The sequence below is a fragment of the Bombus bifarius genome, unplaced genomic scaffold (genome assembly GCF_011952205.1).
Source record: "Bombus bifarius isolate JDL3187 unplaced genomic scaffold, Bbif_JDL3187 scf7180000007977, whole genome shotgun sequence".
NCBI lineage: Eukaryota > Metazoa > Arthropoda > Insecta > Hymenoptera > Apidae > Bombus > Bombus bifarius.
In genome coordinates this window covers 1243780-1268608 of record NW_022884362.1, presented here as the reverse complement: position 1 = coordinate 1268608, position 24829 = coordinate 1243780, and the positions used below count along the sequence as shown (strand labels likewise).

The 24829-nt window shown below is 34.7% G+C and overlaps 4 protein-coding genes across 6 annotated transcripts; 1 reads left to right on the top strand and 3 right to left on the bottom strand.

Moving 5' to 3' along the window:
* Positions 1–188: 188 nt before the first annotated feature.
* LOC117204165 (eukaryotic translation initiation factor 4B) lies at positions 189–3578 on the bottom strand. The gene is made up of 12 exons (XM_033441321.1): positions 3423–3578; positions 3078–3206; positions 2608–2789; positions 2410–2517; positions 2118–2337; positions 1791–2039; positions 1494–1707; positions 1364–1415; positions 1179–1284; positions 1004–1100; positions 868–934; positions 189–801 (listed from the first exon to the last, which is right to left on the bottom strand). The coding sequence occupies exons 1-12, from the start codon at positions 3430–3432 to the stop codon at positions 733–735; spliced, it is 1503 nt and encodes a 500-aa protein (XP_033297212.1). The 5' UTR covers positions 3433–3578; the 3' UTR covers positions 189–732.
* Positions 3579–3923: 345 nt separating this feature from the next.
* LOC117204176 (proliferation-associated protein 2G4) lies at positions 3924–8551 on the top strand. The gene is made up of 7 exons (XM_033441349.1): positions 3924–4079; positions 5303–5537; positions 5632–5794; positions 5879–6058; positions 6148–6396; positions 6481–6627; positions 6707–8551. Exons 1-7 carry the CDS (start codon positions 3995–3997, stop codon positions 6809–6811), a joined length of 1164 nt encoding a protein of 387 aa, XP_033297240.1. The 5' UTR covers positions 3924–3994; the 3' UTR covers positions 6812–8551.
* Positions 8552–8797: 246 nt separating this feature from the next.
* Positions 8798–10827, bottom strand: LOC117204173 (NEDD8-activating enzyme E1 catalytic subunit). The gene is made up of 4 exons (XM_033441341.1): positions 10264–10827; positions 9817–10177; positions 9407–9736; positions 8798–9331 (listed from the first exon to the last, which is right to left on the bottom strand). Exons 1-4 carry the CDS (start codon positions 10509–10511, stop codon positions 8951–8953), a joined length of 1320 nt encoding a protein of 439 aa, XP_033297232.1. The 5' UTR covers positions 10512–10827; the 3' UTR covers positions 8798–8950.
* A 925-nt stretch (positions 10828–11752) lies between these two features.
* LOC117204180 (N-acetylneuraminate lyase-like) lies at positions 11753–17131 on the bottom strand. Of its 3 annotated transcripts, XM_033441354.1 has the most exons (8): positions 17004–17131; positions 16192–16253; positions 14699–14775; positions 14193–14338; positions 13761–13929; positions 13218–13366; positions 12528–12699; positions 11753–11909 (listed from the first exon to the last, which is right to left on the bottom strand). In XM_033441354.1, exons 1-8 carry the CDS (start codon positions 17007–17009, stop codon positions 11758–11760), a joined length of 933 nt encoding a protein of 310 aa, XP_033297245.1. In that variant the 5' UTR covers positions 17010–17131; the 3' UTR covers positions 11753–11757. The 3 variants fall into 3 exon arrangements, with proteins under 3 accessions (XP_033297245.1, XP_033297246.1, XP_033297247.1); XM_033441355.1 differs by lacking the exons at positions 16192–16253; positions 17004–17131 and adding an exon at positions 15325–15396; XM_033441356.1 differs by lacking the exons at positions 16192–16253; positions 17004–17131 and adding an exon at positions 14917–14937.
* Between the last annotated feature and the right edge of the window lie 7698 nt (positions 17132–24829).

Sequence of the window (24829 nt, the reverse complement as noted above, 5' to 3'; positions counted from 1 at the left end):
TTAGAAACATATTATAATAAAATGATTGTGACAAAATTTTCATTGATCAGTCATATATGCTTCCTGATATTGTCATGATACAATGATTATTAATATAGTAACTTCCCTGCTATATTATGGCTTACACTTTATTGTGCTTATTTTATGATATCAACTTTTCGATGCTCGATTATGTTGCAATCACCCCCTTTTTTTTTTTGTTATTATTAACCATTTCATGAAATATTGAATTTCAGGCAATAGAATATAATACATCACATAAATTCCCATTACACTTATTATTTTAATTGTTTTCCTCCTAAATTGGCATTATTATTTTACATTTAAATGAGTTACATATTGTACAATAACTGTACAGTGGATAAAGTATGGTGTATAAAGTCCCAATTCCTAAGTCTTACAGATGTAATTATCTTCAGAATTAAATATTTAAAAAATTAATATAATTCTTTAAAGTTATCCGAATTTTCACACTGATTTAATGATGCTGAACATTTATATCGAAATATAAAGTAAATACATATGTAGATAGATAATCATATTATGAGTAATAAAATAGATTAAATACAAATCAACAATAATTCTTGTAAAGTAATACCAAGAGCTTAGAGTTCGATTCGTGAATCAATTCGATAAGTATTTAATAGAGGTAAAACAAATTAATAATATGCATATATAGACCAATTATGATGCATGTGGCACAATTTAATTGGTGATGTATAATAGTTTTGACTAATCATCAATATTGTCGGGATCCACATCATCAGGTAGCATGGAATACTTGTTGGAAGCTACGAAATTCTGAAACAGAAAGAAGTTATTTATAATTATTGTGATCAAGATTAATAAAAAGAATCTCCCACTTACTGGAGCTTGTTCGTCCTTTGCCTTTGGCATCCTACTGACATCGTCTTTCTCTCTATCTCGTCGATCTCTGCAAATATAATACAATTAAAACACATACGTTATACATTAATACTACCTTCTTCCATGGTCTTATTACCTATCTCCACCACGAGTATCATTTGATCTTGGGGGACCTCTAGAAGATGGTCGTCCGCCGCGAGAAGAGGGCTGACCTTTAGAGTCTCCATATTGATCTAAATTGTACAGAAAGCATTGTACCATATCATAAATTATTTTAGCTCAGTTTAGTTATAATTACTACTCAAATTTACCAGAATAAGCAGGTTGATTTCGTGGTGCTGATCTTTCATTTCGTCGACTTCTGTCATCTTCGGATCGCCAAGTCTGCCGACCCCTCTCTCTTTCTTCCCGGCCCTCCTAATAAGAGTAACAAATACATGGTAAATAAAATCATGTGACATATGACATGTTAGAATATTTCACATGATGAACTTACCCCATTACGTTTACCCCAAGTACCCTCTTTAGAACCGCGTTTTTCTGAATCGCTAAAAAGACAACTAATTGTTAAATATCTTAAGACGAATTATATTCAAGTATTCAAGCAATTTTCCAGTTCTCCATACCCGTCTTCTTTGGATTTTGATTCGGCGTACGACTTCGCAAGACGTTCCTCTATTTCTCTTTCTCTAGCAGTGGTATCTACAGGTTTTGCAGCACCAAATATATTTGTGGAGGAAGCTGGTGTAGCTGCAGATTGTTGTTCTTCTTTTGAAACAATAGGCTCGATAGGCTTTGTACGAGGCTGTAGCTGCAATTTCGGCCTAGTCCTCAATTCAGCTATAATATTCAATATCTTTTAGTAGTTAAAGAGTAGAGTTTTCTTATACATTTTATTTATTATAAAAAGAAATAATACTCACGTTTATTTTCTGTAGGGGGTTTTCCTTGCCTGCGTTGGCCATCACGATCCCAATCAGAATCTCCATAATTACGACGCGAGCCGAAACTACTTCCTCTGTCTCCTCCATCTCGATCTCTGCTACCTTTATCATAGCGAGGCCATTCTCTATCTTTGTCCTCATCTCTGAAACCACCTCTGTCTCTGAATGTTGGCCTTGTTCTGTCACTACTTTCACGCCAAGCACCAGGCTTATTATCATAGTCGGAACCTAGTTCGAGTATTAATTGTATAATTTTCTCTCAATTAACTACACGTATATAATGAGAATCATCATATATAAGCATACTTTCCCGATCATCTCTTCGGTCTCTGTTATCATACCGACTCCGGTACGAATCTCCTTCTGATGTTAGATTTTCATCTCGTGGCCCGCTTCTCCAATCTCCGGATGTACGTTCAGGATCATAATCGTTGTCTCTACGATTGTCGCGACCCATTCGACCTCCACGACGATCATCATTAACGCTATTTGAAACATCAATTCGTACCCTCCTAGTTTTCATAGGCTAGGAAAGTAAAAATTCATACACAATTATATTATTGTAAAATACTCCAAATTGAAAACTATAGAAACTTACTGTATTAGATAAACAAAGAGCATCGATTAAACTTTGACGGTCTTCAAATTCAACATATCCATATCCTTTGAGTTTATTAGAATCTTTTGGCAAGCGTATGTTAGAAATCTAAAAGATAGTAATGACAATCCAAGTTAAAATAGTAAATATAAATTCTCTAATATTACTTAATAAAGATAAATAGATAAAAGCACTAACCTTCATGTTTGCAAAAAATTCTGTCAAATATGCTTCATCTACCTCATAAGGAAGATTAGAGAGATATGCTACATAAGGTGGATTAGAAGGGATATCTTCATCTGCAACACGTGGACCTCTTGCAGCTCTTGGAGCAGTTGGTAGAATCACTGGTTCTTTGCTACTTCTTGATGAGAACCCATCTGCCAAATAATAATATTTGACATTTTTTGCAGCAATTTATAATTTTTAAATATTTTATGTTTTCATAGTAGCAATGCCTAATTTTAAGCATGTTAGGCATTCATCTATATCTCATAGATGAATATATCTATACATATATATACACACATATATATGTATGTATATATATGCACATACATGTACACACGCGCGCGCGCGCGCGCGCGCACACACAAATGTATAAGCTGAAATGAGACCTTAAAGATAAAAGCATAAAAAAACGAAAGGAATCTATAAATTTGTTTTACCATGCTCCTCTTCCATTTCTTCAATCCAACTGCTCAATGATTTAACTGGCACAGTGGGTGTTGCACCCCCATCAGCAAGGAATGACATTAAATCGACAGTTTTGCACTTCTTCTTTTTCCCTTTTTTGCCTTATAGAAATAGATACATGTAAAAATTAGCATTTTTAACAGGAATTTTTAATATATAAAAGTGCAATATTGAAAGCACGCTGCGTTTCGCGGAAAGTTTGGTTATGTCGTGTAAAAAATGGTAAAATTCCAACAATATCAAGGTGTCTTATATCGAAAATATTCTCGAACAAACGAAATAATAGCAGTTTAATTTTATTCTATGGGATAGTTTACCTGAAGACATGGTTACGACTTGAATTTAAAGCAATGCAAATCAAATCCGCGTTCCAATAGGCCACACGACCAATCTCAGGATCCATAAGGCATGAAACACGTTTTAGAAAGATGCAAGTCGACCAACCTTGTACACTTGTACGTCACAAAGTCAGTTGGAAGGTTTGCGCATTTCTACAAACATTCTATGCAAACGAAATATACAAATAATTTTATATTGTTCGGCGCAGTTATATCTATTCATTTCTATTGCCGAATATTTTTGCCAAAAATATCGATCGACACGTTTAAGTTCCTTAACTAATTATATAAAATTAGAAATATTTAAAAAATACATATTTCTTGAAATTCGCTACGATTTAGCTTAAAAAGAAACATCCATGACCGTAATTGATAAAAGTGTTATCAGGGTGATATTTATTTAGAATATTTCAATTGAGAGATACCAACAGAGACGATTACTAGGAAATTTCGGAACACACGGTTAACTTGAGATACTGACTGTTACAGGAAGCAATTGCATAGAAGTAGTCTATCTAAGTCACGTGATCGTAACATAGTGTGCTGAAGACATGGCGGACAAAGAGGAGACTGAGAGAACCATCGCCGAAGACATCGTTGTCACCAAGTATAAAATGGCCGGTGACATCGTAAATCGTAAGAAAACGACTTAACGTTCACTAATGAAGCCGAACGAATAAAAGTGAAATTGCCTGGTTCATGCACGGGCTCCTTAATGTCTTATTTTCCGCCTGGCCATATGGAATGTGGCGCGCTAATGCCGGGCTCTCTTACCATGTGGGATAGTTGGCACCGACTATTACGTTTTGATAACTTATCGATACTTCCAATATTCTACACTTCTCTAACGATTGATCGACAGCAAATTGCTTACTTTTCATTACGTAGCTCGAAAAATTGTCCGTTTCATTTCATTATCGCGACGTAACAATTTTACTATACAGGAACCATAATCCGCTTGCATCTCTGTATGTGTTTCCATTTCCGCAAAAAGACCATCTAGACGGATGTTCAATGAAAACTTGCGCTGTATGGCTCGCATCGTATTATGATTGGAATTTATTATCATTTGAATAACATATTTAGTTGCAATATTATTTTATATCATATATCATGAATAAAAGGAGAACCGTATTCAAAATATCCACGAAATTATCTGAGACGTGTTTGTTTCAAATTTTGCGTATAAATGGGTCATCGATTCCAAATGTTAGATTTTTTGTTAATTTTGAGAAACAAAAGTTGAAAAGAAACATTGATTATAAATTTTGATTCCAAAAAATATATTCAAATGTTCTTTGCGTTAAAAAAATCACAAATAATAAAAATTTAATGCGTTTTACATTTTTTAGATGTCATTTTCATTCGATCTTTTTATTTTTCGTGGGACCTAAAAAATATCGAATATTGCGAAATTCCCTGAATAAATTTAGCCCATTTTGTACTGTTTGAGAGATAATTATAATTTTTAAGCATTTTTTAAATTTGTGAAGGATAAGAGAATTAGATGAAAATTATGTATAAAAAAATAAAAGACGTAGAAATATACATTAGTAAAGGCAGAAATTTTTTGTGGCTACGCAATAGGAGGAATATGATATATTATCGTGATGTGATTTGAAAAATATATAGCTTTAATCTCTTTCTCCTTTTGTCCCTAAAAATTGATAGAAAAATAAATGTTTTAAATCAATAACTTATTTATGCATCTATTGTTATGCAAAATTTGAAGCAAATCTGTATATGGATATGTATGTGTCTAGTACTTACGTAATTTCGTACATATTTTATAAATCTTACCTAGTGTTAAAAGTATTCGTTAGTACCTATAAATGATAAATGATTTCCTTCAATTTCAGGGGTATTAAAGCAAGTTTTGGATAAGTGCGTTGCTGGAGCATCGGTAAGAGAAATTTGTGAGATTGGAGATGAACTGATATTGGATGAAACCAGTAAGGTCTTTAAAAAGGAAAAAGAGCTGAAGAAGGGAATTGCTTTTCCTACATGCATATCGGTGAATAATTGCATATGTCATTTTTCACCAATTGCAAGTGAACCAGATCTCATACTCAAAGATGAGGATATGGTAAAAGTGTAAGTGTATGATCCATGAATATAATACATTCAATATTATAAAATATAACTTCTGTTCTCATTTTCTAAAGTAATTATTATCTTCTATTTTTAGAGATCTTGGAGCACATGTTGATGGCTTCATAGCAGTTGTGGCACACACTATTGTTATAGGTTCTTCATCACAAAAAAAAGTTACTGGTAGAAAAGCAGATGTAGTGTTAGCTGCACATTATGCATCACAAGCTGCATTGAGGCTTTTACTGCCAGGTACAGAGGTAAGTTATTTATATATTTTACACCTCTGTATCTATAAATTGATTAATTTTCGCGTTGTTTATGTAGCTTCTTTTTGTTTACAGACGTACACGATAACAGAGACAGTAGAAAAAATTTGCGACGTATACAAGTGTAAACCAATTGAAGGAATGTTAAGTCACCAATTGAAACAGTTTAAGATAGATGGAGAAAAAACTATTATTCAAAATCCAAATGATGCACAGAAAAAGGAACATGAAAAATACATTCTTGAAGCTTATGAGGTATAGTTCATTCTACATATGTATATAATATGATATGTAATCAATTAGAATAGAGAAAATGCAATATATGTGGATTTTTTAAATTATAGGTATATGCAATGGATGTGTTGGTTAGTACTGGTGAAGGAGTAGGCCGAGAACAGGACACCCGGGTTACTATATTTAAAAAAACAGAGGAAACATATCAACTGAAATTGAAAGCGTCTCGCATGTTTTACTCTGAAGTCACTCATAAACACGGCCTTATGCCGTTCAATTTACGTACTTTCGAGGATGAGAAGAAGGCAAAAATGGCAGTTGTAGAATGTGTAAATCATAGGTTGATTGAACCATTCCAAGTAAGCCTGTTACTTATGTATAACTCTTTGTTTTTATATTTCATTAAAGAGTTTTATGTCATTACATCTTTATTACTATTCTAGGTACTATATGAAAAACCAAATGAATTTGCTGCACAATTCAAATTCACAGTACTAGTAATGCACAATCGGCAACACAAGATTACAGGAATTCCTTTAGACCTTGACATTTATCAATCGGAATATGCTGTTAAAGATCCTGAATTGAAGGTGTGAATTATGTATTATTTGTTTTCAATTCTTTTTCTTTTAGTGGGTTCTGTTATTAATTAATTAATTTTGTTTATAGACCCTTTTGTACACCTCGGTAAACCCGAGGACTGCAAAGAGAATGAGGAAGAAGGCAGAGAAAGCTGCAGGTGAAGTGGCGATGGAAGTTGATGCCAAGGCCTAACACAACCGTTTTAGCGTTCTTCATGACGTATTAACATCGTGCACTTTGTGTTATCTTTTGTTAAGCAGCTTCAGAGCAGAAATTAGACACTTTTTAACGTCACTATACCTGAAATATTTGTCTTTTTGTTGAGACGACATTGATAAATCGTGATTCTTCATATCGTTATACCTTTCCCATTTTTATATTGCTGTTTGTTTAATTAAATAACTGTATCTATTTAAATCCAAGAATTTCCATGATAAAAAAGTGTCGTATTCTGCCCTGGACAAATCGGACTTCACGACACTTATTATGCCACACTTACGTTTTTATACCGGACTATTTTTTCATGGACCATGGTATTATTATACAATGATTATTCATAAGACATTTTGCAGCTGATGTATTACATTTCGAACATGTCAAATTTATTTTTCAAATAATGGTCGAAATATGTCTGCATTGTGCGACTTAATTCGACCGAGCCAGAAAGTGAACCGCATGTGCATTCATATGTTTCTTTCATAAAAGAAACGAATAAAATGCGAATTTGATTTTATAAATGTTTTTGGGTTATCGAAGAAAACTATCTCATGCTGATTAATGTCTCTTTCATTACGTAAACGAAAAGATACTTGAAAAGAATCACAGTTAATACGTTCTGCAGTTTCTGAATGCACTGCCCAGCATGACACAACTTACTTTGACACTAATGCTAGTTTTGCACTAGCTGATTTTGTGCATCTCGTGTCTAGCGAATTAATAATTCATACTATAAAAAGAAAACACCTAATTTCGAATTGTACAATTGAAATGAGAATGTCCATATTGGAATTCCGTATAAACGATGAAATGCCAATGAACCTCGAAGTGTTTCGTTGTAAGAATTCCCCAACCGTCAAAAAATATTTTATTCTTATTGAGTTTGACTTGATACAAATTTTACTGACAATGAATATTTGAAGTAAATATTACTCAAATGATTATAGGAGCATTTTGTGTTATTCATATTGAAATGGAAAAAGAAGGACGTCTTTCTAAGAACAAAGGATTCTTGGCGAGTGACTAATCGTCTTATCGGGGTAAAAAAGCGAAAATTATGAAATATTGATACAATGTAATAATAGTTTTGTATAAGGAAGATAGATAATGTATTTGTTCTAGATATTTTTTCTACTCAAATTGTGCATATGTCGAATGTTACCGAGCGTGCTTGTAAAACAAAAGATGTTTTGGGTTATCGTGCACTGTCCTTCATTTGCTCTAATCGGAGCATATAATGTCATCCATTCGATATGGTATTATACTTCCAATAAAAGTATTTACTAAATACGGAAAGATTGGATCCGTAGTATTTTTCGTTCGTTACGAATAAGTCATCAATAAATGCTTATAATGCAAAAAAGGACTGTGCACAAAATTCATACTTAACATAAAATTTAATACGATGAAACGAGAGAAATTGTTATTAAAAAGATATTAACGACAAGCTAACAAGTATAGATTTTGACACGTGCATATTTCGCGAGTCATTAAACTGCTCCTTTTTTTCTCTTTCAAAATAGTCCTACTAATGTATTGATCTGTAAGATACTGTCTATTTCTGAAGAGCCACACGAAATTTATCAACAAAAAAGTTAACGACCGAAAAAGATAGAATTTTACGGATTATATAACTTACTAATTTTTCTATGATATATAATCTCTGATGAAAGTGAAAAACGAAACATCAGAAATATAGAATCATATTTGCAACTGTGTCTTTATTGTTAATATAACAGGTATGTCATATGAACTAATATAGTTTTAATACTTGCTTCTGTTATATATAAGTATAGTCACAAGGACTGGTACCATATAAAAAAAAAAAAAAAAAAAAGAAATAGCAATACCATACCAGTTTATCACATAAAATTAGGATGAATCAATATATTAAAAATAATGTTTAAAGTAAATGTTATCGTGTGATATCTATTTATAGATTCGGTAAAAAATGATACTACATTGAACATATTTTCGTTTTTATTTCGATAAGAATAATGTTGATGAACTATTCATGTCGACATTATTTTTTAAACTGACACAAAAGCAATACAAGTACTGTAAATATATATAATGGTTTGTAGTGATAAATTTATGAACAAAATGAAGGATTTTTCACATATCTGAATTACAATATACAAATTTTAATTTTAATACAATTGCATTAGGAGTGGTAATGTCAGCGACATTTATCTCACTGCCGTGTCTAAGCCCGAGTTCGATCAGCGTTTTTGTTAGATTCTCACGAGTTCTCTCCTCAATACTCGTTACAGTTTGCATATACAACGTTTTATTTTTCCCGTCAATGTACGCCGTGAGACCTGGATTTTTCATTTGCAAGTCTGGCCTTTCACACAAGTTCTCTATCAAGTCTTTCAATTTGAATTTAGGATTACTAATTTCGATTTCTTTTGGAATTTGACTACACGCCACGCAATCTTCTTTCTTTTCTGCTTCATAAGTGTAAGTATAAATTCCATCTACATCATTCAGTACCTTTAGAAAAAGGAATTATTTGCTTATTACGTTGCATCCTTAGATTTCTAATTAAAATCGAGATAACAAAAATACCATATAGTTATTTAGCGAAGCACTACAACTGCTAGCTAGTTTAAATGCCTCGGTAGCACATGTTGCAGCAATGACAGCATTTGTAGATGCCACAGCAGGTATAATATTTTTAACTACACCTTGCACTAATCTGTATGTCAATCCTTGTATTCCAAATTGAGCTGCTCTTTCATTAGATTTTTCATAAATCCAATTTATGTGCTGAGGATCATCTCCATCTATCGCACAATCAAATGGATTTTCTTTTGGCCATTGAATTACTTTCACATACTCTATACAATGTTCTGGTAGGCGTGGAGTATTTGCTATTGTACACAATGGGTATGTCACCTATATTTCAACATAATAGTAGTCGACAGAAGAGTTATATTTATTTGTTCAATGTAAAAAAATATTTTTAGTATACGTACCTGAGGAGGATATAAATCCAAAGTACATTCAACACAAGCAGATAGACCAGGTAGTATTACTCTTGCATTTCCTTTAAAACCTTCCGTTCCTCCATCAATCATGGGTATTACAGTGGATCGATCAAGTTCACCATTTTCGTAAACTAATAAAGACAACAGCATTCCATTGATCCATCTTCTTGCAACGATCGAGTCTAGACCACAAATGACTATGTGAAATTGTCTATAAAATTCTTCATCTTTATCCTGTATTTTGCAACAATGTGGTATAACATTGCAGCCTGGTATTCTACTATTGACAAAATTTGCAGCTACTTCCGCTTTTGACGAGCCGATATCCTTATGGCGGAAGAGAAATTGCCTGCAATTTTTTTTATTAATTTCTCAATTCTTCTTTAATAAACATTTTGATAAATTCTTTTGACGAATCATCGTATATTTCCGTACCGATTGAGGTTAGATAATTCAATCGTGTCCATATCGATTACATGAATTTGTCTAAAACCCATCAACCCTAAATCTTTAAGTAATTCGCATCCTAAACCACCGGCGCCAATGACGAGAATCTTGCAATTGTCTAATAGAAATTGCAATGTTTCTGGCGACGGTTCAAAATCCGGTCTACAAAAAGGACCTGTTCTTTCTAATACTTTACGTAAATTACTCCATCGTCTATGCGTGTGATCGGAACTCATCGTTGAAATATCGTTAAAACGTATTAAAAATCACTTCTTAAATGATACTAAAATATAAATGTTTTAATCAAACATTTTTATATACTTTGTAATCTAATCAAAAAATTCAAACATTCGTAGTGCTTGAAGCATCTAGCATTTGCGGCAACAACTCGGTGCGTGTCAGATGAATTGACGGAGTAAACACGATTGATCACGTGAAATTTTAGCTATTACCATTGGCTGGTAGGTCGCTAGTGAAAAAAAGCGTTTAAACCAAGTTACTAAACCTAATACCAAATAATATCCTTGGTTAAGGGGTAGTAGTGAACAATCTGATTAGTATTTCTGACTTTCTTCGAACTTTGATATGTTAAAACGTGCTATTTAAATAAACAAAATATCACAAAAAAAAAGATTCGCAACAAATTTCTAGTGTTGTTAATTTTGCTCTGAAACTAAACCTGAACTTAACTTCGATCTAGCAAAACCCGCCAAAAATTTCATTTTAATTTCGCGATTCGGTCGCTAATGTTGCACCGTCAAGGTTGTCGATGAAAAGCGTCTTCTTTGGTTTCGATCATTTGAAATATGTATAAAGCTCAACAGTTTGAACAATTTTTCCTATACATATAACCGGCGGTCAGTTCTAATTTTCGAATTATATACAAAAATATCCCAGCTGCTCGGCCATAACTTTCAAGCTGGGCTAGGTTAGTTAGAAATAAGAGTGCTCACGCTTATGGGCCTGATTGTCCCCGGACTAGTGCTGCACCATGCGGTCAAGCGTTGAGATCAACTAAAGTTAGTATATACAAGAACCTATAAAATTAGGGATCTGCGTTGTTTGGTTGCACACTAGCACAGACAAGAACCTATCGAGTTCCACGTTTCAAGAACCTACTTAATTGTACGGTTCTACGGGAAAGTTCATATTTACTTTTCTATCTGAGCTTTTTTGTGTATTCTTTGTACAATCGTAAATTATTATTTTACTGTGTCAGAAAATACTAAAAGCGAATTCAAGGCAATCACGTTTACAGCATATTCTGTGGATTCGGAAATGCCGAACTCGCGTAGTTTTACTTCGACGTTCGTTCACTTTGACGATTGTAGTTAAAAATGTAATAAATACGGTTAAGCGTGTTAATTACAAATGGTAACACCCCAAAAGTTTCGATAGAAATAATAGTAAATGTTATTATTTTGCATAAATTTTATTTGAAAAGATAATGGTAAACATTATTTTTCATACATTATTGATACATTAGAGTTTTACATTAAATCCTAAATTTTGTAAATCTTTCGCCATTGATGCTACAGTTTGAACAGACAAAGGTTTCAGAGGCGCACGTGGAGGTCCAGGATTGATGCCCGTTAACAGAGTCATTGCTGTTTTCATAGTTTCTACCCAGGTTCCTGTAACATAATTACAACATTAACGATTAAAAGAAGAGAGTATGGTGCTAAATATAGATTGTTATTTGTATTTCTAAATTTTTATGCTTCTTTTCAACTGGAGTTATATATTTTGCAATAAATAAGATTTATTCCTCTGTAAAGTAATATGTAATAAATTTAAGGGAAATTATTCGATGATTTGAATGGAATCGAACGGAATGGGATTCCTGAAATTCAGTATTGCCATCTCGTTTCGATCGAAATAGGTTTTGCATAATTTTTTCATAAAATAGGGAATAAAATACAAGAATAGCTTATAATGAAACTACAAGAAAAAGTAAAATAAAACCAAATCAAAGTGTACTAATTTAAAAGAAAATTCCAAAGAAAGCTTCAAACTTGTAGAGTGTTAAAAAATAGATTTTCTAAAAAGGCGTCGTTCGAATCGTGTTAGCTGAAATTAAATCGGGTACAAAGAGAAGTGGATCGTTATTTTTATCGAACCTTGTTAAATCAAGTTTGTGACAAAATGGAATTGGATGAATAGTGATTTTTACCATATGTATATGATACATAATTGAATTTATGCTTTTGGTAATATTTTTAGACGAAAGAAACGTTTAATTATAATTTTACCATATTTCGATACATTCATCACAGCGTTTGTCAAACGTTGTTGCGTTTCTCTTCCTTTCATGACGTTTCCTGCAAGACCGGCTGCAAGAGTTTCGAGTACAATTTCGGAGAACATATTCGAACCTGTTGTTATAAAGGAATTCATTCCTAATGCACAAGCAGCGGTTATCAACTGAAACGAACACAATAATAGTATCGTATGAGTTTCTTACTATATATTTTTATATCGATTTTTGAAATTTTAACTCTTAAAGCAATCGCTCGCATCTAATTTGTAAACTTCGACAAGCGAAACGCGTTAAAATTCTTAGAATCTATTAGAACGAGCTAACGTGATACGTTTTAGATCAAAGATTTATGTATACCTAAATATCTTAAAGGTACCCACGTGTTTTACATAAAATGTAACTAAAACCAATTTCATAGAAATATGAGTAACATAACGTGCCAGTTTATAAAGTGCTTTTTACATTAACGAGCAATAGTTTATAAGTTTAAGATAACGTTATTTCTATGGTAAAATATCTATGTAAACAAACGTACACAACATATACGTGAATATAGGGAAAGAATTAATATGTCACTAACATGCGTATACTAATATTTTCGTCTTATTTCGGCCTCACGAATCTGCATATTACCTACGGAGTTGACGTTAAATATGATATTTAAGAAGATAACAAAGAATACCTGATCGTTTCCAAGGAATACGGCGAATTTATCGTTGGTAACATGAAAAGCTTGAGCACCTTCGTCTAAGCTAGAACTTGTGAATTTTATTCCTACGAAAGTTGGTATCTCTTCCTCGCCGACAGATTCAAGAAACTGCGCCATATGCACTGAAAAAACGCCAATACGCTTTTAAGTACATAATATTTCATATCGTAGGAATTTGCTGCCATACGATATTTTTATTAATAATCAAACGAAGAAAATATATAAGCGTGGACAGATATATAAATGACAAAGGATTTTCTGTATTGCCATGATAACTGTATATTAATCGTTTGTCAATAAGAGAGAGAGGGAGAGGGAAAGTGATATTTTACAAATCAGTTTCGACGATTCCTCGGAATGTTTAAATGAAAAGGGCGATGAAAATGGAACATCGTAAGGTTGTAAGTTTCCATCTTAGCATTTGCATATAATCGTTGTAGATATATTTCTTTGTATAGTCTTTCAACTTAGGGCGCGTAATTGACAGAATTGCTATAACTGTAATTATCAGCTTACCATCGACGTTAGTCAAGCTCGGAATATGATAATACAGAAGCGGTGTATTTGGAGCTGCCGAACCGACTAGCTTCAAATAATCCTTCAATTGCTCAGAAGTGCTTGGGCTGAAGTATAACTCCGGTAGACAGAGAATGGAATCTGCTTTAACGTTTTCAGCGTGTTTTGCCTTGAAATAAATATCGGTAGATGTAGTATCGAATCGGGCGTATCGAACTGTAACTTAGCGAAACGATAAAATGACACGTACTTATTATTAAAAGATGTTGTCGTTATCGAGTAAGAAAATCGAATTTGAAGGATATTGAATTTTGCATTAAAAGTTCTTCTACGTACGCTTCTTTTTAGCTGTCGACGATACCTATCTCAAATTCGATTTTATCGAAAACACGGCCTTAAACGAATGTTTTAGTTTCTTAATATTTTACGTACAAGTTCAAGAACATCAGGAAGAGATGTACCGCCCACTTGAATCATCAAATGTTGCTTCGTTGTTTTGACGGCATTTGCCCACGCCTCGGCAACTAATTTTCTTTCGCTCGTAGTCATGGATGGGCCTTCCCCGGTCGTTCCATTTACTATCGATTACAAATTTTTTCTTCTATATACAATTCCGTCTTCGAATTAATAAATAATCTCTTACGTCGATAAATCGAATTGACTCCGGAATCTCGTTGACTACGGAACGTATTAAAGAACGTATCACAGAAGAAAAAATAAGGATCACGATGTTATTTGCGAATGAGAATGTTTATTACCATCTTTTTGATACTATCAAACGATCGAACGGCGAGCGCAATATACATATAAGCAGAGATATAGAAAAAAGTGAAAATAATATACAGAAATTTGACTTTCGATCATGCTAAATTTGGACATCGATGATAATCGACGAATAAAATGTTTTGATCGTACAAACAGGTACAGTCCTTACGTACCAAGAACACCGGTGACTTTTTTCTTCGCCAAATGGTCGGCATATTGCGGTATAATCGACAAGTTTAAGGTTCTTGCGCTAAAATAAACAAATAGACAGAGTTATAATTTTATTAAAACGTTGTATTTCTGAATTGCCGCATTCCCGGACAATTCCAGCGGAACTCTTTGGATCGTCGTCTTGTAAATAAATTTTATTTCGAGATATTCAGATATTTACGTTTGTTTGAAATTTCGTTAACGAACACGAGAATTCCGGTCCCATTCGTCGTCGTACATCGCCCTACCATAATCGAGCTTTACAGTCGGTAGTAAATTTGTTTTTATTACGGTACATGTATATTTCTCTTTTTCCATATATCGTGTCGTTGATCTAGGGCAAAAAGACCGAATTCACTCTAATCTCGGATGATTTGATCCCAACGATCCCAATATTATCTTCATCGATACGATTTCTTCCAAAAGCTAATTTTTTCTTCATGCGTGTTTCCTTCGCCTATATCTTCCTGCTTTTTCCGTAAGAATTCTGAACCACAATTGCGATTCTACAATTCGTCGTACACGTTCTTTCCGAAACTACCGACAATTATATTGGCAAGTTTCGAAGCAGAAGTGCATACGTTCTCACCTACGTGTTCCCTATAATAAACTTCTCTTCTCTCCTCTGGAAGATCGTCTCTTCCTTCGTCCTTATTATAGGATGCTATTCCTTTCATTTTTCCATTTCTAAATTATGTAGAGTACAGTCGATCACCTTTCTTCCCATGTTTCGCAATTTCTCGATAAGATCTTTCTTTTTACGTAGTTTCACTATCGATTTTTCTGATTTTTTCGTATTAAATGCAGACACGTTTAAAAAATTCACAAAATTACTATTCGCTGTGAAATACTCGCATCTTACTCCGTGTCTTCGCATCGATTGAAACGTAACGGTCACACGACTGCGGTGCTTACGTCGCGTGTATCTTTACGCGTCCGAATACTTCTATCACTTTGGTAAACATAATTATCTATGTAAGTAACGCTTATGTAACGCTCCCTATTCCATCGTCTGGTCCTATATACGTTGTCCGGATTCTCTTCTAATTTTACTCACATATTGTCCACGCATATACATTTATCCCGTTTATCGCGGTATTGTGTCATAAATTGCACGCGAATTTCGTTATTCGCCGGTGTAACGGCTGCAAGTTATGCATATACAAGACTACGAGACAACGAAAACATCGCATTCCCTTTTAGGAAATTGCAGGTAATTAGGCAAACTCGGAATTTCATTCTTTGTATAAAATCAGAAATATATCGCATAGGAAATTCGATCTTCGTAGGTTTCCGTCGAGTTTCAACGAACAAGTTTTCGTTATTTCATTTCATTTACAAGTTCGTATCATTTAGTTTTACCAGTTCATACGATGCGATCTGTATATTTGCTACTATCTTCTGTTTCTTCGTTATACCAATATCGCTAATATCGGATAAATGTTAGGGAAATTACCTGTCGTTATTAAAGGGTGTAAATACTGGGGTGATCAGTCCCTTATAGTTGAACGATACTTTCTGTAATTAAAAGTAAGCAAATCTGTTATCAACGCATAATTTATCGTTGTAATATTTTATAGAAAAAAGGTATGTCGTCTTCTAGTAGTATTTATAAATACATTTTTTCTTTGTATTTTCTACGTACGATGTATCGTTATATTTACATCGTATTTGATGTATTAGTAATTTTTGATCGAACGAAGTAACTTTTATTATGGAGATATACATAGACGTAAGATGTCAAATACGTTTGAGGTAAACGCAAGCGTATTTGAGTGCGGTAGCAATAAATTTCCATGTGAAAATAATGATTTTAATTCGGATATATACGTACGATATAAAAGATACTCTCTAAATCCGAAAGATATATATCTCTTGAAATTTAAATTTACGTCGATCAGTATATGCAATAAGCATATAATCAATAGACAGTTCAGAGGTCGACTATTTTTCCCTTTTCTACCGATATAATCTAACGCGAATAACGACGGCAGATTACGTTTAATTAGTCGAATCATCGTTCGATTATATATTCGAATAACGATAACTGAACTTTTAAACAATTATTTCGTATTTGTTGTTAAATTTTCAGAGTTTCGGTTCAGAGTTTTGGAAATTAGTATTCGAACGTATATTTCCGATTAAAATAATTTAAAATTTGTCGAAAGCAAGAAAGATTTGATTGCGATCGGTTCGAACGTACGAATAGGTAAGCTGCAAAATGAATCTGTACGATAATTGACGTACGATGTACATATGCATACGTACCGGCATTCTGGAACGTGTAGTGAACTCGTGAAGCTTCAATTAGGGTACTGTACATAACGCGACGAAGAGGAATATTTTAACCGCGGCTCTGATAAGATTCTCTCTGCTTGGTATCGAACATCACGTGTTACGTTTTGACTGATATCAACTTTGTCCTACGGTGCTAATAATATACAACGTGTGTATATACTTTCTGCACGCTTTATGTACATTTTACTTTAAGGTGATAATAGATGAGCAACAATTTCTGTTTTTCATTATTTTATTGAATTAGGTATGATCCGTTTCGTTCTATCTCTATTATTATGTTCGTGCATAATTCGATGAACTATAATATAAAAGGAACAACATCGCGCGTGTATTATTTCCTTATAAAACGAAAGAAACTTTTCGGACAACCTAAGAGGTGGTTGAATCGATTATAACACCGGATTAACAATTTACGCTTTATTTCGACAACTTATGGGCAAGATAGTTAGGCTCGATGCGTATAAATATAAGTTAACTGGATGATCGATCTAAAGTAGATATAGACAGTTAGGCTCGGTGCGTATAGATACGAGTTAAACAGACGAACGATCTAAAGATGGAAAATCAGTCGCGAGATGTAGACCGATCTAAGGACGACAACCGGTAAAGACACGTTCACTGATCCGACGATGAGAAACCAGCCAAGTTCGGCGACGATGGTGTCGCAGAGGAAAACTCTTGCCGAGCGTTGGTCGTTCCACCACTGGTCGCTCGCGGGTGAAAACCCGCGTTTCCCCATATTTTACCCGATGGAGCGATAACCATAAGGAACGTCTCCACTTGAATATATTTTATAACGATGAAGCGTCCTAGGGGTAAAACGCGAACGCTTAGTTTTATCACAGTTCCTTAGGATCATCGCGGTCCGACTAATTATATTTGCATAGCTAGTGGCCGCCTCGACCGAGGGATGAATTCCGGGTTACGCAAAGAGTCACCGGAAGTAACAACCGATAAAACGATAGACTTACGTACGCAGACGACGCGTGTACAAGAATTTTTACTGCAAATGTCGTTGTTTTCGCAAACGAACGGTAAACGAAGCGTAATTGAAAGTAAATTTGATCGAAGCTTTTCGCGTATATCCCGGAAACTAAGGGTAACGAGCGGCGGCAACGAGTATAGAGAAAAATTACTCGAAACGACGAGCTTGACGATACATTTCAAGGTTATCGAAATCTCCTTTTCCAGATAATTGCCGATTTCTCCTCGAACGATACGGTATTTATTAAATTTGTTAAATTTTCGCCGATTGTTTTATCTCGTCGTTGATATCTAAAGGTCGGGGTTGATATCGAAATGACTAAGGTTATCTATAAAAATGCTTTTTATGTTTATTTACACGTAGATCTTCTTCTTTTAACAATGCCAATGATATATCAACGCAATATCGTAGTGATAAATTATACGTGTAGTAGCGTCAAGATGACCGCATGCCTTTTCATTTTTACGGCTATTACGTGTACCATTATTCAAACGTTATTCTCCAAACAAGAACGAAGACTACTCGAAAGTTTATGTAATTAACGCTGGAGAGAATACTACTTAACGTTACTCGCTACGATCGCTTTCGATCGTTGTTATTCTTTTCTCTTTTTTTTTTTTTTGTTTTGTTGAATTTTGTTAAATTTGTCTATCGCTTAAATACAACGAAATTCACGCTACGGCTTATCGGCGTATATTAATAAAAGAATCTTTCCTTTACCGATACGTTTACTCTTTCTACCTTCTTGTTTTTCGATATTCGCGCAACCTACTGGACACGATGTCACGATGACGATGATGAGTAGTTTTCTTTTTTTATCGTAAACAATGATTTTTCTTTATATTCTACGAAGAAATTTACCCAACGTACGTATCTTCTCGTCATTAGAGTTAACACTGTTAACGTAATTATGACACACTTTTTAAATTGCTCGTGTCTATGAATTCGTCGAATTGCGTTTCTACTAATCGATCGACGAGCAACTAAAAACGTGAACGCAGCTACCAATTTGTAACAAACTCTGTTCTACTCCGTAAAGAATACAGATGAAAGTAAAGCTTACGATTACAGGAACTAAAGCCGAACGAAAGATGACTAGAGATACCTCATCGGAAAGTTTACAGTCTACGTAACGCGATCAAGTTTTTGGAAATCGTACTACTCGTGGAGAAATTGTTTAAATATTTAATTCGATGACTTATTATTATCGAAAGATCTTTTTCGTAATAAACGTTTTCACGCGAGAGAAAAATTATAATTCAATCGTGTAAAAATCCTAATCGGGAATATGTCTGTTTCGTCGATTCGCTATTTTATATTCCAAAAACTTAATTTAAAAGACTATCGAACGAAAACGTGTATGAGAAGGATTTTGATGGGTTTTTTTTAAGTATACGCCAAGTCGTGGCACGAGATTAAAGCATCGTTTAATCAGAATTTAAAGCTACTTTTCAAAAATCGAGTTGTCTTCGTGAGACTGTTACGACCTATAATTGCTTTAAATATATTCATTACCAAACGCAGTGTCGACATTTACGCGAATGCTCTACAACGTTAAGTTCGTTACGTAACCAGAATGCGCAGTGTCTACGTATCTAGAAAAAATGTTTTTTCTGCAGGACGTCATCGAGTATAGCGTTAAAGGTATGTATATTTTTTAATGGATTTAAAATAACAGAAGGAGAAGGTAATATTACGCAGAATAAACGTGTATAAATAACGTATAAGATATTTAATGAAAAATTTCTGGTGTTTATTTCTTTATTTTTATCGGAGGAAAGTATAATTCGTCGTTTTTGAATTTGCTTGATTTGGCACGTGGCTGTAATGTATAATCGAATTATAATATAAGTCGAATGAAAATTTCGTTAACAATTTAATACGTAGGAAAGATACCTTTAAGTTTTATCGTAACATAAAATTCGACGTACGTATACCGCGATTACGTTTGCGGTAAAAGTAACGCGACAACGCGCACTAAACAAACTTTCAACTTACGTATTTTCGTAAATGCGATAGTTTTTTTTAAAAAAACATAGGACGTAAAAAAATATTCCGTAATTTTAAGTCACGAAGCGATACGAAATAATACGTTACATGTTTGCCTTAATTTTTATCAACGAATGTTTAGAATTTCCATTTATATATATATATATATATATTTCATTGAAAAATTTGAACAGTCATTGTTACATTAACGATCGCTATTATGTTTCTAATAATTAAGAGCCCGTTATTACATATACTTATAACGAATCACTTGTAAATTGTATCAATTTATCGCGACAGAAATCGATGTAAAGCGGTAGACGTATTTACATAGCTTTGTAAAAACAGAACAGAGACAGAATCGATACTCAATTTCCCTGGTGTGAGAGAACGAAATACGAAAGAAGCGTATTAGTCGTAAATAAAGCAGTATCTCTTTCAGCAGGAAACGAAAGGTAAAGGTAATCGAAATTCCATAGGAACGATCGTTTTTAATGCTATTTCGAAGTCACTTCTTCCAGCTGGTTACGTTACTATTATTCGGCGAAGACTCAACGAATCGGTTAATTATTTAATCGCTTGTACACGCGATCGATATCAGCAGTCGCAACGACCTAATTTACTGACAATGCATCGAAAAGCGGTCAATGAGAATGCAGTGAAAACGACCCACATTCTATTATATATATATATATACGTATGTATATTAGTTAATACATATATGTAATATATGTATATATATATCATAAAATTCACACACTTATGAAAGAGACATCTCGTGTATATATAAATATATATACAAATTTATATATATATTTATATATTTCAATTAGATGGATTAACAGCCGCGGCCGGACCAGCCTGGACACGCGGCAGAAACGTCTTAAACTGTTTCTTCCTATCAACGCTTTTTTTCCTTTTCTACTATTACCTCTTTTTGTTTGTAATTTTTATTTGACTTCGAATCGCATACCGTACGAAAGTGCGGCATGTAATTCGTAGCCGTTGAGTGCAACGTGTACGGCTCGATTCGATAACGATCGTTGCCCCGAATGCTTGCTACTTCGAATTAGTTAGCTTTACTTTTTATTTAGTTCGACTCGTTCGCGTTGCGCATCCGATCGTCCGACGAAACGTTAGTTCTTTCCGGTTAATGCGGTTATCAATTACACGTTTTTACAAGAGACGAAAGCGAAACTCGCGCGAGTCCGTGACATTACCGCTACGTAACAGTAACAATAACGCGTCGTGCGATAGCAATGCGTAAGTTTTATTGGAAAATCCCTGGCAAGTCGCTTCGCTCTTTCGACTTAACATAGGTACGCGTGAGTCTCCATCGTTAGAAGGAAACGCGATGTTTTTATACTCGAGCGTATCCAGTTTTCTCCGTCGATTGTTATCGAATCAGCCAGTACATCCGCTCTCTGGATGCACGCGTGCGTCAGTATGCCAGAAGTATATGCACTCGCGCATATGTAGCCATGTAAGAATACTTTTTTATATACATACACGCGCAAATGCATATAATTTATATTCATTTATGTATCGTTTATATATTACGCGCAGATATTTTAACGTAACAGTTACCGAAGAACCACGGATATGTACAACAGGTATATGCCCGATCGATACAGGGTATACGTTTCTTTCGTATGCACGCAACGTTTATATCCTTCGAATTCGATTCGATGAAAAAAAGGATAATCGAGTGGATCAGCTCAATTTATATTGTTCCCATTGTCTCGTTCCTAACACGACCAATCCTATCGATTTAACGTAGAACAATGCAAAATGTTCACGATCTACGCATTGTCCTTTTCATCTCGGTAACTCGTCGTAACGTTTACTCGAAACGACGATGATAGACGGTTGCGATTCGCCAGACGCGCGTAAGCGTCATCGGATGCGTTTCTTCGTGCCGAACGCGGACGAGCGACGCTGTCTTTCTCGGTTCGCTCGCTAGGAACAAGAAAGACAGAATCGTTCGTTTCTACGATTTGACGTTCGAAGTTTCGCGCGATCGGAAGATGAAGAGAGAACGCTTTGACGTTGCCACGCGCGTGCCGAGTACGTACGTTCGTAAAACTCGATCGCGTGTTTTCAAATCTCGTCGGACGTGGATCTCCTTCTCTGCTCTTCGTCCCCTTGGATTTTCCCCTGAAATTTTCCCTCGAATTTCCCCTCGAATTTCGTTTCAATGATTACGGTTTCATCGACGAAAAGAAATCGAATACTGCATCGTTCGCGTTGAAGCGGCGGCCCTTGAGAGCTCGTTGGAAAATACGATTAATGAGCGTGGTCCCAAAAGTTCGAAGAAGTAGTTGTTTCTTTCTAGTGGAATACAACGTAGCTTCCGCCTTATAAATATTCTCAACGGATATTTCGGAATCAGCCGTAAAGAAGGGACTTCCAAGCATAAGCGCCGTTACGATCGACGAATCGACGGAACCACGAGAAAACAATTTCAAAGAATCTTGCCGTTCCATAGCAAAGAGGCTGATCACGCGATACCGGTCTTATTACCGTAATTCGATCTTCGCAAGTCGACGTTAACGCGTACAACGTCGAAGCTGATACATTCGCCAAGATCAAGACGATTCTAATATTATCTAATATAGATATTTCGTGTAAGTCCGTAGCGACGCGAATGCTTTCGAAACGTTCAACGACAAATAATAACTCGATTCGAGAACTATCGCTGTAGCATTCCTGTTCTACCGTTCGAAAGACGTCCGTTGTAATCGATGATATTCTCGATGCGGGGGTTTTATCCGAGACTCAAGGAGCATCGAATTCAACTACAACGTTTAATTACCGTTATTAGTAGCCCTTGTTTGCCTCTATGTATATACAGAATGTTGCACGATAGTTGCTTTACGCTACGTAAATACTGTTTCGCTGTGTAAATGTGCTCTCTCTCTCTCTCTCTCTCTCTCCCTCTCTCTCTCTCTCTCTCTCGTGTATTTTGTTCGTAAAAAACCTTGCGTTACCACGAAACGTTATCAACGTGGCGTACGTTACCTTTGAACATAGGTTGCACATTAAAATGAATGAAATTAATGCTTAACAACACGTCGAATCGACAGATGCATAGATATCATATAAATACTTATCCAAGTATTTATACCATATATTTATACAATATACATACATACATATACATATTGCAGTTGCAGTTTTGTCCTGCATTTCGATCACATCGAATCGATATAATATTTAGCCGAGATATTTTACAAAATTTCCTACTATTTTCGTAAATTTTTCAAGAACAACGCAACCTCAAGGTAGTTCTTCATTTTTTTTTTTTCATACAGAGTCATACAGAGTTGAATTTTGGTCATCGCGAATCTAACGATGCTTGGACAAAATGAAATTCGTATCGGTTTCTAACGTGATTCGAAGTCGTTCGGAATATCGGTTTTCACGACCATGTTACGAGATGTTACACGTGTATATTACAATGTTACAAAACGCTACAAATGTAGATAACGCAATAAAATAACGTGTTAGCTATTTCTAAGGTAACGCAACAATTTGATACAGCGTAAAAATTGATTTTAACAAAGCTATTGATAGCATTCATTTTAATCGTCAGAAGCGTACACAGTGTTTTATATTTAAATTCAAGGTAGCTTCTTGTCAGGCGTGAACATTTTACTAACTGTATATACAATTCGTTTACCTCGTAATTACACAACAAATACACACGTATTTTTCTTGTTTCCTCTTTTATAAGTTGTACCTAAAATCGATCAATGACTTTACTTTATCGTTAAATGTTAGCAAATTTTGGAATAAAATGCGCGTATTAAAAATGAGTTTTACTTTCGAGTAAGTCTTGTTGCAAACGCGTATATAATTAGCGAACCGCGATATCTATTCTCGTTCGCGATCCAACCATCGAATTTTGCCTTGTCTCGTGATACACGATCGTTAGATAGACTCGAAAAAACGGGTAAAAGACGGATGAATGAAGTGGTGTCGAAAAATATATCAAGGAGCGCAGTAACGTCACGAAGTTATTGAGAAACGTTATGTTTGTATAATTCTGGAAACGGCATCCTACAAGACGAAATATCGCAAGTATTTAGCAATTTTTTGAAAGCGCTCTTTTCAAAAAGCGGTTCGCTCGGTCAAACGAAAACGGCCGACAAATTTTCTCACAGAACGACGTTTGCCGCTTCTAGAATCGAAAGGTCAAGAGGAAGATCGTGCGTATTCCGAAATTGTTTGTCACGATTCGTTGAAACTACCGTAAGCTTCGTTAGGATAAATTCGCATGGAAGACAAAGGATAATCTTTAATCGTGACGTTGCTGGTCCACGGTAGATAGATTTTATAATATTTATCTTTTTCGCTAATTATTTCCACCTATTGTATATAGAATTATACCATGAAAATTAGGCAAAAGGTTCCGACGAAAGACTCGAAACCGAGCGGAGCGTAACGATCCTTCGAACGATCGAAACGACGTTTAAGAGTGAAAAACGATCGATACTCCTTGGTCTCATATTTATAATCTATAATTATGTTCGCTTAACACTGCAGGATTAGGGAGGCAATGATTGTAAAAGTAACACCGACGACTCTACTTTCTCGCTTTTTTTTCTTCAGTATCAACAACGTTATAATAAATACGACTTCTGAGTAGCAACTTCACGCGGGTTAACGTTTCTCGTTTAAGAGTTTTCGTTACAGAAAATCCGATCGTACGCTTCATTAGATACAATAACCGAGAAGATAATGTAATTATGTACATACATATATTGCCAGCACTGCGTCCTCGTAACAAACGAATAATTAAAACAAATCGCCACAAGTA

Coding starts and splice junctions, on each gene's coding strand:
- LOC117204165 (XM_033441321.1), bottom strand. Junction 2,518..2,607: donor AATTTTTTGCAAACATGAAG/GTTAGTGCTTTT, acceptor ACTATCTTTTAG/ATTTCTAACATACGCTTGCC. Junction 2,338..2,409: donor CTCTTTGTTTATCTAATACA/GTAAGTTTCTAT, acceptor TTACTTTCCTAG/CCTATGAAAACTAGGAGGGT.
- LOC117204176 (XM_033441349.1), top strand. CDS start 3,995: ATGGCGGACAAAGAGGAGACTGAGAGAACCATCGCCGAAGACATCGTT. Junction 5,538..5,631: donor GATGAGGATATGGTAAAAGT/GTAAGTGTATGA, acceptor TTCTATTTTTAG/AGATCTTGGAGCACATGTTG. Junction 6,628..6,706: donor TTAAAGATCCTGAATTGAAG/GTGTGAATTATG, acceptor TTTTGTTTATAG/ACCCTTTTGTACACCTCGGT.
- LOC117204180 (XM_033441354.1), bottom strand. Junction 14,339..14,698: donor AAAAGTCACCGGTGTTCTTG/GTACGTAAGGAC, acceptor TGTAATCGATAG/TAAATGGAACGACCGGGGAA. Junction 13,930..14,192: donor TTCCTGATGTTCTTGAACTT/GTACGTAAAATA, acceptor ATTTATTTCAAG/GCAAAACACGCTGAAAACGT.
- LOC117204173 (XM_033441341.1), bottom strand. CDS start 10,511: ATGAGTTCCGATCACACGCATAGACGATGGAGTAATTTACGTAAAGTA. Junction 10,178..10,263: donor GAATTATCTAACCTCAATCG/GTACGGAAATAT, acceptor AAAAAATTGCAG/GCAATTTCTCTTCCGCCATA. Junction 9,332..9,406: donor CTTCGCTAAATAACTATATG/GTATTTTTGTTA, acceptor CTTTTTCTAAAG/GTACTGAATGATGTAGATGG.